Source organism: Natrix helvetica (genome assembly GCF_964273705.1).
Source record: "Natrix helvetica genome assembly, chromosome: Z".
NCBI classification, from domain to species: domain Eukaryota; kingdom Metazoa; phylum Chordata; class Lepidosauria; order Squamata; family Natricidae; genus Natrix; species Natrix helvetica.
Window position 1 is genome coordinate 77,648,456 of NC_138554.1, and position 19,011 is coordinate 77,667,466.

Below are 19,011 nucleotides of genomic sequence, written 5' to 3' on the forward strand. Positions count from 1 at the left end.
CTCATCAAATTTGCAGATGACACCAAGCTGGCAGGAATAGCCAACACTCCAGAAGATAGGCTTAAGATACAGAAGGATCTTGACAAACTTGAACATTGGGCACTATCTAATAAAATGAAATTCAATGGTGAAAAGAGTAAGGTTCTACATTTAGGCAACAAAAACGGAATGCACAGGTACAGTATAGATGATACCTTGCTCAGTAGTAGTAACTGTGAAAGGGATCTTGGAGTCCTAGTGGACAACCATTTAAATATGAGCCAGCAGTGTGCAGCAGCTGCCAAAAAAGCCAACACAGTTCTAGGCTGCATAAACAGAGGGATAGAATCAAGATCATGTGAAGTGTTAATACCACTTTATAATGCCTTGGTAAGGCCACACTTGGAATACTGCATTCAGTTCTGGTCGCCATGATGTAAAAAAGATGTGGAGACTCTAGAAAGAGTGCAGAGAAGAGCAACAAAGATGATTAGGGGACTGGAGACTAAAACATATGAAGAACGGTTGCAGGAACTGGGTATGTTTAGCTTAAAAGAAAGAAGGACTAGGGGAAACATTATAGCAGTGTTCCAATATCTCAGGGGTTGCCACAAAGAAGAGGGAATCAAACTATTTTCCAAGGCACCTGTGGGTAGAACAAGAAGCAATGGGTGGAAACTAATCAAGGAGAGAAGCAACTTAGAACTGAGGAGAAATTTCCTGACAGTTAGAACAATTAATCAGTGGAACAGCTTGCCTCCAGAAGTTGTGAATGCCCCAATACTGGAAGCCTTTAAGAAGATGTTGGATAGCCATCTGTCTGAAACGGTATAGGGTTTCCTGCCTAGGCAGGGGGTTGGACTAGAAGACCTCCAAGTTCCCTTCCAACTCTACTATTGTATTATTGTATTTGCAAGAGTGAGGATGGACATACTAACTCAGTTGGAATAAATTAAAGACAAAATGCCGATAAATAGGGCAGAGGCATTGTTATCCATCAAATTTCTACAATTAAAGTTATAGATAGGGTTCAGAAAAGCTCACAATTCAGGTATTGGAAAACTTAGGGGATGAGTAGGGGAGGAACTAAAATATTACCGAGTCCAGAACAGATGATTTAAGGAAATATATGTAAGGAAAAAGACAGATATTTTGAAAGTATATCATTGTTAATGTTCATTGTCAGGGATCAACCTATAAGCTTCCTGTGTATGAAGTGCAGTAACACTTCAGCGTGTCATGAAACTGATGGGCTGATGGACATATGATGAATAATAGAGAATAATATTTGGGTCCCTGTGGGAGTACTTTAGTAAAAAGGTGACAGGTAAATGTTGAATATTCAAGTATGAGTGAAGCCAACTTAGGGCTTCACTCATTGGTTCATTTCTCCAGTGGGAGAAATAAACAAGTATCAGTGGCTGAAGTATCGGACAGCTCCCTGTTAATGGCATGGCTTTCTTAGTGTTATTTTCCAGTGTCGAAATAAAGGATATTTCTTTCAATGAAGCCACCTGCCTCTTCACTCATACTCCCTATCTAACACTGATGATGAAGGTGATATACTAGAACAGAACAAAAGATGACACAACGTGTGGCATCAGTGGCCATCTTTGCAGAAACCCTGCAACCTGCAATTGGCCATCCCAAGATGACAACACATGCACAACCAGCACCCTTTGATCTGGCTATGGAGGAGTGGTCTTTGTACATGGGGCAATTTTGAATGTTCATGGAAGCTAATAACCTCCTAGACTTGTCAGATCCCCAAAAATGGCACTATTCTTGAGTTACTGTGAACCGTGAATCTAGAAGATGGCTAAATCCCTTTCAGACTATTGAATGAATCACCCTGCAAGATACCTTGAAAGAGCATTATTCACTCTCAGCATCCCTATTAGCCTGCGGGCATGAATTCTACTTCAGAGATTAGAAAATGGGTGAGACAATAAATGACTTTGTTGCTAATTTGAGGGAGATTGCAGCTGAATGTTTATTTATTAATCTGGAGGAAATGATGTGAGATAGGCTAGTATTGGGGATGCGGGATTTAAGCATGCAAAAGTGACTGTTAGCTAAGAGGAACATCACGTTTAAGGATGCCCTAGAGGAAACACGGGGCACTGAGACATCTAAGAAGTCTGATGCTACTATCCGAAAGGTGAGCAGTGTCCATTCCTCAAGGGGAACAGCAGCCAAGCATTCAGAGGGCATGAAGAATGATGTAAGTACTGAAGAGGATGAGGACATCCACCAAATAAAATCTGACTGGAGGCAGAAGTGAGGCAAAGACCATCAGCTTGTGCTGGTTGTGGTGGGAATCACCCCAGGGTAGTTTGTAAATTTAAAGATGCAATTTGCTGGTGATGTGAGCAAAAAGGCCACATAACCAAGGCTTGTCAAGCAAGCCAACCCACCTATCACTCCTTAAGACCACTGATAACCCAGACACAGCCACATGAGTCTCAGCTGAGTTTCTGGAAAGTGCCATTTTCCAAATACAAGAGGGGAGACAACTGGCCAGCAGAAGCAAGAGAGATCCATTAAACAATAGTGGGGCATGCTGATGAGTATAAATCAAGAAAATTTCATTCAATTTGGATCCTATTTGTCTATCGTATCCTGAACTACCATAAAGAAAGTGATTCCCACTAAATGGACAAGGATCTATCCTGCCACTTGGACAGGACCGGAGCGATGGTGACCACATAAGAGGGAAGCAGATAGAGAAAGCAGTTGAAATCGAGACATTTCTTATCATTGACAACCCGAAGAAAAGGAGGACAATGCGAAATTGGCGGAGAGGGTGAGCTGAAAAGAAAAAAGCTCTGTGACGGAGGCTGTTTTTGCAGTCCAGATCTTTGCCGAAAAAGTAGGGAGAGCTGAGACACTGAGTTGAAAGTGACAGCGTGAATAATAGAATGGAAGTGGCCGCAGTGAGAAACCCGATAGGAGAAGGAGGAGAAAGAAAAGCTGGCATCGACAACAGGAGCGGGATATATTGGCTGCTGAGAAAACCTGGAAAGCATACAAAGGATTGTATAACAGTTGGGCTGGTTATTAATTTTTTTTTCTGCTCCTCTTTCTACTCTTTTGTCTTTCCAAAGAATAGCTGAACTTGGAACAGAGTTTCAATTGGGAACAATTCAGGTAATGAAGGGAGCAAGTGTTCTTTTTTTTTTTTTGGAGGGGACACTCTACAAATAGACAGTATTTACTCTCCTCGGGATAGAATAATATATAGGAATGTTTAGATATTGAAATGTGATATTAAGGAAGGTTAATTAGTGTTAAATATTGAGATATATAATTACTGATATTGCTGATATTGCCGATAAGTTAGAAGTAAAATAGAATCTGTATGCAACTGTGGGTGAGGATAAATAGAGGGATAAAAATGGCAACTAATACTAACTTAGCAAAGTCAGGGAAAAAACAGCATCCAACCCTGCTTCAGCAACATCCTCGCCCTTAAATTAAAGATCAATCGAGAGCGCATTGGGGCTGGAGAAAGGCGAAACGGTAGCAGGAACAACGGGACCAGTACAAACAATGCAGAGTATGCAATTGATGCTCCAGATGATACAAGAGACATTGACAAAAAACCAAGAAGCGATGGCTACAAATCACAAAGAGACAAGGAAGAACCACGAAGAAGAAAAAAACAACATGGGAGAATTGAAAGGAAATATCAAAAACGTTGATGACAAAATTGAAAGGATACAGAATGTTTTAGCTGTCAGCGTTCTAAATACCATGTATGAAATCAATCAGAGACCAAGGCAGAATCATCCTTAAAGTTCCAATTTAATCATACAGGCAAGTAAGCACGTCTATGGAAATCCAACTCTCTGTTCTTCCTGGAATTCCACCCAGTTGAAAGTTCATGATCTATCCCCACACCCCATAATCCATCACATGTTCCAATAATCATCTTCCACGCTGGCATCTACACCCCTCTGCTTCCGGTCAGGTGTTGCGGTTCGGAGACAAAAGATGACCTTGAGCTTCTATAAAAGAATGACAACAATACATTCCACAATCCTACTCCTTTCTATTCCCCCCTCCCAACTACTACACTAATGAAATAGCATAGAAAAATAATAGAAAGTGTGGCAGGCCAAAGATCCTAAAAGAAACATAACTACAGGCCTGACATTAGCAATCAACGAACAGAAAATCCACAACATTGAAACAAAAATAGAACAAACAGATCAGAAGATGGAAAAAATGGAGTTGAAATATTTACAAGTCAATAAAGAATTAGAGTTATCAATAATCTGACTTGAGAACAAAAGAGCTTCATTCTATCGAAGATTCCAAAACATAGCAGAAGAAAAAGAGGAAGACCTGAAAGGAAAAATGATCGAAATCTTCACTGAAATTTTACAGAGAAAAGAACAAGAGTTGAGAGGAGACATTGATGAGGCTTACCGTGTGCATATTAATTATGCTAGAAGACATAGGCTACCGAGAGAAGTGCATGTAAAATTTGCCAAAAAACAAGTAGAGATGAAGTGCACAAAAAACCAGAGAAGGGACAATAACGTACAAGGGAAAAGAGCTGATTACTCTCAAACAGATTCCACGGAGAGTATGGGAACAATGTAGACAGTACCAATTCTTAACTAATCAGTTAAATAAAAACAGAATAATGTACGGATGGTTGGTACCAGAAGGGATATTGGTCTCTTGGCAAGGAAAAAAAATATAAAATAGAGAATATAGAAGAAGCACAGGAATTCTATGAAAAATACTGCACATGGGAAGAAGAACAAGGAAGTAAAGAGGATTTAGAAAGTAGAAGCCAAGAAGAAGAAACATCAGAAGACAAGGAAAGAAACATGAAAGAAGAACAGGCAAGAAAGAGAGAGTGCAGAAAGGGAAGGTGCAAGAGGAAAAAGTCAGATACAAACCAGAAGCAATAAAAAAACACCCCATCTAAAGATGGACCAGGAAATAACAGTTATCTTGATAAACTTGAATGGACTGAATGCACCAAAAAAAAAATAGCGCAGATGTTTAACAAACTGAGGAAACTGAAGACAGATATAACCTGTATACAGGAAGTGCACATTAAAAGGGAGCATATTAATTTACTGGAAAACAAAAAAATTAGGAAAATTATATGCAGCACTGGCAGATAAAAAAAGAGAGATAGCAGTTTATATAAAGGAAAAAAATAAATTCTAAAACAGTATACTCTGATGAAGAAGGCAGGATTCTAATGATTGAATTAGAGATAACAGAAAATTTGATATTATTAATAATGATATATACACCAAATCAGAAGCTAGAGGAATTCTATAGGAAACTACACAACAAAATAAATGAACTAAAATATGAAAATATTTGCTTAATTGGGGATTATAACACAATAGTGGATAAAAAAATGGACTATGAAATCAGAAGAAAAATAAAACAAAAAAAATACGTTACCTAAATCCTTTAGAATAAATAAAAAAGAAGACACCTCAATTCAAATTCTCTGGGATACTATGAAAGCATACACAAGAGGCCACACGATCGCCTACATTGCAAAAAAAAAAATTAGAAAACAAAAAGAGCAACATGTATGCAAAAGGAAGTTATGGAAGCTGAAGCTGAACTACAGAAAGACCCAAAGAATAAAATTAAAAAAGAAAAAAGAGAGATGATAAAACATAATATCAACTTAATAACTCAAAAGGAATTAGCGCAGAAAATTAAAGCAGCCAGATGGCTGGCATACAGATTGAAGAATGAAAGTGAAAAAAGGATGATATGCCAACTAAAAGATAATGAGGGAAAAATTCAATATAAAGGGGAAGAAAAGAAGCATATTATTCATAAATATTTTGCAAAACTATATGCACAAGATAATGTGGAGGAAACTAAGATAAAACAATATTTAAACACAGAAAAGTGTTTAACCCCAATCTCAAAAGAACAAAGGGAGACGATAAACAGGCCAATAATGTTAGCTAAAGTGGAATTAGTCCTGAAAAGCCAGAAAAATAATAAAACCCCAGGACCAGACGGAATACCGGTGGAGTTATATAAATATAATAAAATAATACTGGAATAACTAGGAGTGGAAATGTTTAATGAAGTTTTAGAGAAGGCCAAGATGTCTGAATCATGGACGAAAGCAATAATATCATTAATCCTGAAAGAAGAAGCCAACCTACAAGAAATCCAAAATTACAGGCCAATTTCATTACTGAATTCCGATTATAAAATATTTGCAACAATTATGGCAGGAAGAATTAAACAGGTTTTAAGTGAACGAATACACCCAGACCATAACAGATTTTTACCTCACAGATGCATTAAAAATAATGCGAGAGTCATCTTAGATATAATAGAATATTATGAGGCGCATGCAGAAAAGTAAATGGTACTGGTTTTCCTTGATGCACAAAAAACATTTGATAATGTAATTTGGAAATTTATAATAACATAATTAGATAGGATGAAATTCAGAGAAAAAATTACAAAAATGATAGAAAAACATTATAGCAGTCAGACAGCCAAAGTTCTGATGAACGGAGAACTAACAGAGAAGATCGAAATAAAAAAGGGAGTTAGACAGTGATGCCCCATCTCTCCTTTGCTGTTTATATTAACTCTGGAAATATTATTAAATGAAATTAGGAAGGACCAGGGAATAAAAGGTTTAAGACTCAAAAGTGAAGAATATATGATCCAAGCCTATGCCAATGACAATGTTTCTTCTAGAAGATCCATTAGAATCCAGTCTGAAATTAATTCAAAAATTAGAAGAATATGGTGAAGTGGCAGGATGAAAAATCAATAAAAGCAAAACAAAAATGATAACCAAGAATATGACAAAAAAGCAAGAAGAGGAACTGGAATTAGCAACCAAATTGCAAATAATTAAGAAAGTGAAATACTTGGGGATGTGGATGTTGGCAAAATGTTCTACAATTAAAGACGATAATTACAATAAACTAGTGAAACAAATAAAGAAAGATTTAGAAAGCTGGAAACATATTCAGCTATCACTAATGGAATGCATAGCCAAAATTAAAATGAATATTTTACCAAGAATTTTATTTTTGTTGCAAGCTGCAGCTATCAATCCGGGTAAAACTTTCTTTCAAGAATTAAACAAAATAACTGCTAGGTTCATCTGGCAAGGATGAAAAGCGAGGATCAAACTAAAGTCAATGCAAGACAGCGAGGAGAGGGAAGGTTTAGAATTACCAAATTGGGAATTATATACGTTAGCAGTAACAATAACATGGGTGAAGGATTGGATAGAACTAAAAAATAAAAGAATTCTGATCTTAGAAGGCTATGATTTCCAAGCAGGTTGGCACACATTCTTATGGGATGATAAAAATAAAACACACAAATACTTTCAAAAATATCTAATTAGAAAAGCGCTATTGCAAAACTGGCTCAAAACTTTAAAAAACCACTATGTGAAAATCCCGAATTGACTATCCCCGACAGAAAGGACGATGCATCCAAATTTTACAGATATGAATAAAATGTTAAGATACAGAGACTTAATTAATGGACAGGGAAATTTAAAAACAATTGAAGAATTGACAGAACAAAACATGAAAGTTGCCTGGCTAACCTACTTACAAATCAAAACTAAACACAATAATGATACTAAATTGTATGGCATCAAAATGGAACCACACGAACTGGATCAAATAATTCAAGTTCAAATAGAAAGATGATAGGGAGAATATATAAATTTCTCCTGAAGTATAAACTGGAAGAAGAAATCATGAAAGAACAAATGACAAAATTGGCACAGAACTTTGGCTATAATATTGAATTAGACAAATGGGAAAAAATTTGGGGAACAAACTTAAAAATGACACTATCAGTTGCATACAAGGAAAACAGTACAAAATGTTTCATAGATGGCACCTGGCACCAACAAGGTAGCTAAAATCTCAGCAAATACCTCCCCAAAATGTTGGAAATGTGAATCAATACATGGAACATATTACCACTTATGGTGGACTTGTAAGAAGGCTAAAAAAATTTGGAAAAGGATCAAAAATTGGCTAGAGGCAATAACAGGAGTCAAAATAGATTGGAAATCTGAAGTTTTTTTTTTTTTTTACTAGAAATAATGACTGCAAAATATAAAAAAGAAATCCAGTATTTAATTTTACATATAATTATGGTGGCAAGGATTGCCTTTGCTCAAAAATGGAAAAACAAATTAATTCCAAGTGAAGATGAAATAATAAGAAAGGTGATGGACTGTGCCGAAATGGATGAATTAATGAAAGAAATCCAGGAAAAAGAAGAAACAGAATACTATCAGATATGGGATAAATGGTATAGGTGGATAGAGGAAAGAAACAAGGATCAATGAAGGAAGACAATAAAGCCCAAAATAGTAGTTAAGGAGAATTAGCACACATATATATGCATCAAGGAGGTTTAAATTTACTAGAGGTAATCAGCCAATATAGCAGACGGATGAGTAAAATAAGAGGATTAAGAATGGTGAAATGTAAATGAAATATATTAGAAGGGAAAATAATATAAGGAGAATGGTATCAATTGGCAATTGCTATTAGAAAGAACAGGAAGTTCCTGTTCATACCATATTGTGTAAATGTGGTGTACATCTAAGTTCTCTCTGTGTGTATTTTGCATGTTTGTAAATAAACAAAAATTTAAATAAAAAAAAGTGATTCCGAGTTTCACTAGAAAGCAGCTAAAACTGCAGAAGATCCTTTTAAAAGACCAACAAGGGAAATGCATCCCAGTGTGAGCTCTTCCAAGTACAATTCAAACAATTTGAGAGGCCACTACTGCTGACCATAGTGGACAAAGACCTTCCCAGCCTGATCAGGTTAGAGTGGTTCGATGCCCTGGGTTTGGGATGGACTGGCATCAACACTATCCAAGAGGACGACATAGAGGCTGTGATAATAGAATTCAGTGATGTCTTCAATGGAAGCCTAGGCAAGTATAAGGGGACCCCTATTTCATTTAACCTAGACCCCCAAGAAGCCCCTGTCAGACTGAAACCACAAAGAGTCCCTTTTGCTCTCTGCCCCAAAATAGATGAGCAATTAGACAAACAAATTGCACAGGAGTTTTTGGAGCCATTTGATCATGCAAAGTGGGAGACACCAATTATCACACCAATCAAGCCAGATGGTTCAGTTTGTTTCTGTGCTGGCTATAAATGTACAGCCAAAAATGCATTGCAACAGAGTGCATATCCTGTGCCAATGATACAACACCTGTTGCATTCTCTGGGCAAGAGAAAAATCTTTGCCAAACTTGATTTTGCCCAAGCAGTTGCTTGTTGACAATGCCATGGCAGAGGCACAAACAATTGTAACACATAGAGGGACATTTAAATGCCGGAGATTGCAATTTGGGGTAAGAGTGGCCCCAGGACTATTACAAAGCATAATGGGGGACCTCCTTCAGGGCATTCAATTTGTGTTGCCTCATTTTGATGATGTCCTCATGGCAGCAAAAGACGAAGAACAATTAATCCAGTGATTACGGATAATCCTGAGTCAGCTTCAGGAAGCAGGATTTAAGGTGAAGAAAGAAAAATGCCAGATAGCCATATCCCAAGTTGAATTTTAGGGATATTTAATTGATGAGTCGGGCATTCATCCCACAAACAATAAAATAAAGGCAATTCAAGAAGACCCCACTCCAACCAATAAAACAGAACTTTAAGCTTTCCTAGGCTTATTGAAGTTTTACAGCATTTTCCTGCCACAAAAGGCAACAGTCGCTGAACCACTTCACCGGTTCATTGGATAAAAAGGCAGAGTGGGTCTGGGGGTGTAAAGAAGTATCTGCCTTCAAAGCCATAAAGGAACTTTTAACATCAAATTGCATTCTTATACAATACAATGAAATCTTACCCCTCATATTAACCTGTGAGGCTTCCCCTTTTGGCATCAGACCTGTCCTTAGTCACTGGCTGCCAAACGTTACTGTTTGGCAGCCAGAGAGGTGCCAATCACGTTTTACTCAAAGATGTTGTCAAAAAACTAATGAAACTACAGCCAACTGGATAAGGAAGCACTAGCTGCAGTAGCAAGGGTCAAGCATCTCCACAAGTATCTATATAGAAGGGAGTTTGAATTAATCACAGATCACAAACTGCTACTCGAAGGAAACCAACCAACCCCAAACATGTTTTTACCCTAAATGACCAGGTGAATTGTTTTCCTGGCCACTTATAACTATCGCCTCGTCCATCGGCTGGGCAAAACCATTGACCATGGGACACCCTCAGTCAGTGCCCTTTTCCAGATATTGTTAAAGACCCAGCACCAGCCACATCCATCCTGTTAGTCAAAGACTTTGCGACCGGCCCCTTCACAGTGGCCAAAATCAGGAGGCAAGAAAAGATAGATAAACTACTATTAACGCAACACATTACACCAAGTGCCACCATACATAGGAGTTCATCAGAACTTTTAATGGGCAGGAAAATAGGGTCACAACTGGACAGCTGCACCCACAATATAACGCAGAGACACCCATGGACTCGACCAGTAAATGTCAGTCATTTAGGAAAGTGACCTAGTATATGCACAAAATTACATGGGGGGGGGGGGTGCTACATAGGTGCCAGCCAAGATAGTCCAAATCACAGCCCCCTAATCCTACCAAGTAGAGTTAGAGGACAGTAAGATCTGGAGAAGGCAAATTGACCAACTCTGGAGATGATTAAACCATAGTTATAGGTGACAAGCAGAAACAGAACTAGCCCCAACAACTAGGGACACTGCAAGCCAATTCAACCACATTCCAACACTAGTCTCAGGCTGGAAGGAGACTTGCAAACACTTATTTGCAGAACCATGGATCCAGCGAGGAATCTCTGAAGATCCAGGGGTCCAGTGAGGAGTTGGGGAAGAAGTTAGGCCAACAGAACCGCCCATGCTACAAGAAAACTTCGAGGCATTTCTGCAGAATGAAGTGGGAGTGGCAAAAGACCTGCCTATTCAGACCACTGCTGCTGAGCCAAATGAGCTGTGCAGTTCCAGATGCACCCACCATAGTCCTGCCTATCTATGGGACTATGTCCCCTGAATGAAAATGATTGGGTAACTCATGGTTCAGGAGGGAAGGGGTGTTGAATATTCAAATAAGAGTGAAGCGAATGTAGGGCTTCACTCATTGGTTCATTTCTCCGGTGGAAGAAATGGATGAGTGTCAGTGGCTGAAATGTTGGACAGCTCCCTGTTAAAGGCGCAGCTTTCTTAGTCTAATTTTCTTGAGTGGAAATAAAGGATATTTCTTTCAATGGAGCCTCCTGTCTCTTCACTCATACCCCCTATCTAACAGTAAACATCTGGTTTTGATGGAGCAGGTTAGCGTTCACATTATATGTACACATTCTTCTAGTTACCAAGAAAGTTGGGGAAGAAATATACCTCTTGTTGAAGTGGTTACTGTTTTGAGCTTGAATAAAAGGAAATTATGTTGAAACCCATTTCAGCTGTGAAATATACTGTATGATCCTGCAGAGATTTTTCACAATGAATTTTCATACAAGACTAATATCATGCAATGAAAAATGAAGCATTCCTTTTCATCTGTTAAAATCATAAAATACAAAATAAAAATAGTAATAATTTATCTGTTAATCCCATTATTATTGCCTTCTAGCCACTTCCTAGAAATAGATATAACCTTAATGTTAATGAAATTTACCTCTGAATAAAAATAGTTGTATGGATTTTTTTTACTATAATCTGGCAATTTGATTTATTCCACAGCATTTTGAGGGAAAGGGACAATAGTAATAATAATAAAAACAAGTTTTATCAATGACCTGTGCTTTTCATGAAATACCTTAGAATAATTTATCTATGGAGATTCTCAGTCATTCAGATCATGGTTGTTCCAAAGATGATTTTTTAGAAAGACAACTGAAATTGAAGATGTTTCACTTCTCATCCAAGAAGCTTCTTAGAATAGTTTATTAAATGCATATGAAGTGGGGGGAAACCTCTCTGGCCTGAAAGAATTAAAATGGAATTTGGTTTTCTCATCCATTTCTTACAAAATAATAAATACTAAAAATGAATAATTTGGTACTGCACAATAATATTTTTAGCTATCGCTAGAAGAATAAAACCAATCTTCGCATATAAAAATTGATTTTTTTGCTTAAAGGTCAGATGCAACCATTCTATACAATGATCGATCTGTGTTAGAAAATCATCATCTAAGTGCAGCATTTCGACTTTTGCAAGATGATGAAGAGATGAACATTTTGTCTAACCTTTCCAAAGATGATTGGAGGTAAGAATGCTGGTTGACCGTAGTGCTTATCAACATGATTGTTCTGTATTAAACATACTCAGTGAAAATCTTGATTCATAAGCACATAGCAGAAGATAGTTGCTTAGCAGTTAATGTGAGAAGCTGTTGAGAGGAAATGTATACTGAAGTAATTCAACTGAAATATACATCATTTTAAAGAATGCCATAACAATCTGCCACCTGATAGGGTTGCTACCTGATAGGGTTGCTAAGAATGATAGGAAAACAAAAATAGTACAAAAAATTACATCTGATCAATGAGATAAAATGTTCAATTCTCCCAAACAATATTAGTTCCCAAAGTTTGTTAATTATTTCCCAAAAGTGCAATGTATTCCAAGAAGAAATACATCTTCAGCACCCATAAGTAAAAAGCAATATGATCAAACATGCAAAACTGTATATTTTCTCATATTAGTTTACATGAAAGGCAAAGAAAAACTTCTGTAAGTTTCAGAACTTACTGCACTCATGTTTAAAAACTCATGTTTTTAAACGAGTGCAGTAAGTTCTGAAACTTACAGAATATGTTTTTTTCTTTATATAGATTTTTAAAATATAAATCTCCATTAAAATACTTTTGTGACAATCATGCTTAGTTGTTTTTTAGCTGCTTTTAAAGCTGAAAATAGGCTAGATCAGCGATGGCGAACCTTTTTTGGCTCACGTGCCACAAGTGGGGAGAGTGCAGGGAGGTCGTGTGCGAGTGTGCCGCACCCATAATGCAACACGCGCCCCCAGTGCACATGCGTGCACAATGCACCCCCCCAATTTTACATGCTTTTTTTGCCCCCCAGGCTCCAGAGGCTTTATAGGAGCCTGGGGAGGGCGAAAAGAGCCTCCCCTGCCCCCCCGGAGGCCCTCCGGAGGCTTCAGGGAACATTCGGAGGGTTCCATGAAGCCTTCAGAATGCTTAAAACCACCGTCCGAGCACAGTTGCTCGGAGGGTGGTTTTAAGCGCTCCGAAGGCTTCAGGGAAGCCTCAGGATGGTCCCTGAACAGGCATGAGACGTGCGTCTCCATCGCCTGGGCCCGGATCACCTCCGTCCCGCGGCGCCTTGGGCCTGGCGTCCTTGCGCCGCTCCACCCAGCCTCGGCGCACTCGCCAGGGCCCGGCCTTCACATCGCCGCCACCTCCGCCGCCAGGACGGGCTCGGCTGAAGGGAAGTCCATCGGGCCTCGGCCGTGCCGCCCTCACCACTACCTCCTCCTCCTCCTCTAGCCGCACCATGCCAGGCAGGCCGCGCAGCCGCCTCGATCCCGGCCTCAGGCGGCCCCACGCCGCATCGTGCTCAGCCCCGCGGGCGGCTCCGTCCTCAGAGCTCGGCTGCCTGCCGCCTTTCCCCTCCTTTATCTCCCAGTGGGGGCAGCCCGCCGCCGAGTTGCGACTATTGCCGCCGCCGCTGCTGCCGCCATTCACAGGACATGCCTCTTGCCTTCTTCCTCCGGTCGGCAGGTTCCGACTTATTCACTGCCTGCTGGGCCCCGGCGTCGCGTTCGAGCTGGAGGGGGAAAGGAGGAGAAGGAGAAGGAGGACAACAAAGCCCCCTTCACTTTCCCCCTCCCCCTTCCCCTCCCTTTCGGCTTAAACCTTGCGACGCCCACGCAAAGCCCCAAGGGGACGGATTCCTGTGTGGGACGCATGGCTGGAAGGCTATGGAGTCCCCCCTCCCTCCTCCATCCAGACGGTCCCTGAAGCCTTCCGAACGCTTAAAACGACCCTCCGAGCAACCCGGAAGTAACTTCCTGTTTGCTCGGAGGGTGGTTTTAAGCGCTCCGAAGGCATCAGGGAAGCCTCCAGACGGTCCCTGAAGCCTCCGGGGGGGCCTGGAGAAGGTGAAAAATAGCTTTTAAAAAGGTGAACTAAGCTGGCCAGTGCGCGTATGTGCACTGGCCAGCTGACAGGGCAGCGCTTCGCATGCCCTGACAAATGGCTCCGCGTGCCATAGGTTCACCATCACGGGGCTAGATCAATGGTGTCAAACTTGATTTCATTGAGGGCCACATCAGGGTTGCATTTGACTTTGGGGGACCAGGTGGGCATGGCCAGGGTCGGTGTGACCATCATAACATCACCTATGGTGGCCTGAGCCCTCTGCCAGCTTCCGTGCTCCATATGTATGTTTGTGTGTGTGTGTGTGTGTTTGTGTGTGTGTGTGTGTGTATGTATGTATTGAACACATGAACAGTGTGGCATCTGGGTATTGTTAGTTTTGGTACCAAATAATAGTAATGATATTGATAATTTTAGTAATCTTAGTTACATTAATCACATTCACATCATTATAGAAACATTATACATAATACACTCATCTTTCAACTTCTGATCCTTTCCTTTACATACTGATTTTGGAATATGGAAATATGCATAATAATATTTCCCCCCTTTCTAATTTCTACCTTTATTCTAGATCTTAATAACACAAATCTTACATTAGTAGGTATTCTATTTTTATCCACCATCTGTTGCCCATTTTAATATTTCAATTCTTGTTGAATTTTGGAATGTTTTCCATACTTCTCCCTTGGGATTTTATATACCGGTAAATTACATTATTCAAACTCATATCATTATAGTAACATTATAAATATTATGATTAAAGTTGTTAGCATTGTAGTATTTACTCAACCATGTATATAATCATTCTCATTTAATTATTCAATATTTTAATACACATTAATAACCATGACACTATTTAAATATATATAATAGCATCATATTTCAACTTTTGATCTATTAATCTACATTCTAATTTTAAAATATTATATAAATATATATGTATCAATATTTTCCCTCTTTCTAATTTCTACCTCTTTCTAAATCTTATTAGCACAAATTTTATATTAATAGGTGCTTTATTTCTATCCATCATCTCTTGCTCATTTTAGTATTTCAATTCTTGTCAATTTTTTGGCATTCTTTCCATTCTCCTCCCTTGGTGCTTTGTATCTCCATGCATCATTCATATTTAATCTAAGTATTCCCTGTATTTCTACCTCTATCTCTCACTGCCAAACCTTCACTACATCTATCAGTATCTCTATCCTCATTTTAGGAAAGTCTTTTTGTTTATCCAATTCTATTTTTTAATCTCTTAATGTGTAATCTGCCTGGTCTAATTGATCCATTTGGATTGTCTATAATAATAATAATAATAATTTATAATAATAAAGTCTCTCCCTTGTCTTTTTGATTCATTGGTTGTTTTATCAGCTCTATCTTTTCCTCTGTTTTTTCTATTTTCTCCTCTATTTCCAGGGTTACCTATTCATTTTTCATTGTCATTTGCTGAACTTTTTCTGGTCTCACAACTATATTATGTATCAAATCCTTTATCTCCCTGTGATTCTTTGTTATGGTTACATGAATACTTTGAAACATCAATAATATTTCTTTTTGAATTATACTTATTTTTCCCTGTTGAAGCATTTTGTCTTATTTTAATCAGTTGCAAAGTTACTGAATAATCTACCAAGGTCCCAAACTCTTAGTTGTCTGTAACACCAAAAGCCAGCATTAAAACAATTCTCTTAGTCCCAAAATCATTCCTCAGGATGCACAGTATTTATCAAACAAAGTTTTTTTTTATTTTTTATTACATATTGTAACTTTTTTTGTGAACAAAGTATTGTCCTGGTCTCCCCCCCCCTTTACATCTTCTATTATGCATATTACATTTTACACTATATTTCCATTTTACATTTCAGTCATCTTATTTTTATTCCATATTCTCTGGCTTAATTTAATTTTTTTCTTAATATATAAACAATATCCTTTTGCCTCTCAAAGTTAATTAAATTTAACATATTTCCATCTATTATTCTGTTTTACTATTAATAATACATATCCTCAGGTTTAATTTTATAAAGTAAACATTTCATTTCATTAGTTATCCACAAGTAGTAATTTTAATCTATATCACACACATTTTATTGAATATATACCGTTGGCTATATTTACTAAGTTTCATTCTATTCTGCTAATAAATCCTTTCCTTTCCTCCTTTCAGCCATTTTTTCTTAGTTTCTCAGAAACTTCATTTTATTCTCTTCTTTCCAACCATTTGTCTATTTTTTCCTCTTCTTTTTCTTGATCTTAAAATACCTGTATTTTCCCTTCCCAATCTTTTTTCTCTTTTTTAATCTTGTTGTTTCAGTATCTCTTCCCAATTTCCCCCCTTCTTTCCCCGTTGATCCCACCTTTGCTATTTCCCTTTTTGGGGTCATTTCTCCCCTTTCTCCTTTGGGTACATAACTGTGAATCCCAGTATAATCATCTAACCTTTCTTTTTCAATATCTTCTTCTTCTATAATAACTGCCTGATCTCCATACAATCCCTTTTCTTTCTCCTTTTCTCCTTCTTCTTGTTCTAAGTGTTCCCTCTGAGTTTCCACTGTTTTTTCCCATGTAGCATTTCACATGCATTTTTTAACATATCAAGTATTTCATTATACATCCAAACGTCTATGTTTTATGTTTAATTAGTTTAACAATTTTTTAAACTTTCTCTATTATATCACTTAAAGCTTAGAATTCTTTTTTCCGTTTTCTTATTTCCACTTTCTAAATCCACTTCCACTTTTTATTTGCTTTTTATCTTCCACCAAAACAGTAAGTCCAGTCCAAAACGCTGTTGCAAAAACAAATCTTCTTTGTTGATTCTCACAGCTTCAAAGTATCTCTTTTTTTTGTTACATTCAAGGTCAAATAGCAGATGTGGTTTCTCCTGACAAATTCTGTTAGTTCTTGTAATTTCTTCCTTTCACCACTAGATGTCTACCTCTCTGCTTAAGGCAATATGTTCTAGCTGTCAAAAGCTGTCAAAGTCCATTTTATTCAAAAAAATATGAAAAGGTAGCAAAAGAAAGAAAGGAAAGTTCCCCGAATGGTTTTATTGTTGTTAATGTTTCCAGGTCCAAATGTTTAGGATAAAAGTCTTCTAGGGCTTTCCATTTTTGTCACCGCCCTTCCCCCCCTGTTTAAATCCCCTCTCTGTTAAATAGCCACTAAATTCCACTCGGGGTCTCTTTTTACTCCAAATTAAAAGTTTCTTTACCTTGGGTTGATAACTTTTTCACCCAGGTCTAGCACTTTGTTCCAGCACTTCTGCTCATATGGCTTGGCCCAGAAGCCCTGACTTTAAAGCGGCCATTAAAGCTGCTGCCACTTCTGCTGTTGGTTTGAAGAGTTTTACCACCTTTCAAGCAGCTTGCCAGTTCCTCTTTGGTCTACAAGATGTCACTTCTTTTCCACCTGTTCCTCCAGAACAGGCCCCGACCCAAGGGTCCCTAACAGTGGGTGTCCAGCTGGATTTTCGCGGAGCCCATCAGAGCTCCACTATTTCCCAGCTGTTCCTGTTGAGGCATTTCCAGGATACACAGTATTTATCATTCTTTGTAATCCTCCACCAGTCAGTTTGCTTCTTCCAAGTTTCCCAATAACTCTCCTTTTTCCCTTTAATTTTCCTTCTTTTGCCTCTTTATACAATTATCAGACATAATTTATAGTCCTACACAGTCCAACAGGTTTTGCCATTTCTTCATAAGCTGGGTAGTCATCTATGTAGGTTCAAAGATAATTCCAGGTATTTGTAAGCTACTTTACTTAGTAATCTTCAAAAGTCTCAATTTTTTTCCTTTTTAGCCATGAAGCAAATAGATATCAAACATTATACAAAGAGAAAAAAAAAAAGCAAAACAGTCTCCCAGATGTTACTTCAAGGACATTTCCAGACTTGTAAAAATATAGTGTAGTTTTTTTCATATACCAAAAGATGGCCTAGATTTTCAATGTTATACCCAGTGGTTGGATTCAGCTGGTTCGGTGCTGTTTGGGCGAACCAGTAGTAAAAAAAAATCTGCATGGCCCTGCCCACCCCACCCTGCCCACCTTGTCCTGCCTAGTCATTCCCCATCTTTTCCATGCACCTAGCATAGCTGCTGCTGCTCTCCATCTGGCTCCCTCACTTGCCTCGACTACACGGTCTCTAGCAGCCAGTCAGCTTGCCTGCCTTTGGCTGCATCCCATGTGACACTCTTCGTGCTGCTAAGCTGAGCTGCCCAGATCTGCCTGGCAACCTGGGTGAGCCTGCAAGCAGCAGGACCTGAATCCTGGCTTGGCTGCCCCCCATGTGGTCCAGCCAGCTTGCCTGCCTCTGTGTCTTGCCCGTTTGCCTGCCTTTGCTGCAGCCTACCATGTTGGCAATGCAGCCTGCTCGTCCTTCACCTCAGAGGGAGGATGCACCAGTTCTGGCCTTTCCTGGGACCTCTGCCTTCATGCTGCCCATTTGTCTTTTGCCTTGGATCTGGGGATGCACCAGTCCCTGGCTCTGGCCTTTCCTAGGGCCTCCACCCGCATGCCACCCGCTCATTCTTCACCATTCCCCACCTACCCACTGCTCTGCTTGCTCCCACAAGTTTCCACCCTGGTATCACCCTAACTTACCTCCACCTGTTTCCCCTCTTTCAGAGGTCCCTTGCTCATTCTCTCCACTTCTTCCTCATGACCGCCTCTTTCTTCATCCTGCAACCATACCTTTCTCCTGTAGCTGGTGGCAGAGGGGAAGGCAAGCCAGCGCCGGGCCATCTCCGCTTGGGTCCCCACCAGCCTGCATCTTGCCCCCCCCCTGGATTCTCTGCAGCTGCTGGGCCTTGCCTGCTTGGAGGGGGATTCTCACCAGAGTGGATCTTCCTTCCTCACCATCAGCCTTACCTTCCAGCCCATGTGGCTTGCAC

General features: G+C 39.2%; 1 protein-coding gene across 1 annotated transcript in view; it reads left to right on the plus strand.

The window, feature by feature from the left end:
* Positions 1 to 19,011, plus strand: part of PDE1C (phosphodiesterase 1C) — a gene marked incomplete at its 3' end in the record, with an annotated part of 555,036 nt that overhangs the window by 361,831 nt on the left and 174,194 nt on the right. The window contains exon 10 of the mRNA XM_081971280.1: positions 12,127 to 12,255. Coding sequence (XP_081827406.1) covers positions 12,127 to 12,255 — 129 coding nt within the window. The remainder of the gene's footprint in view (positions 1 to 12,126; positions 12,256 to 19,011) is intronic.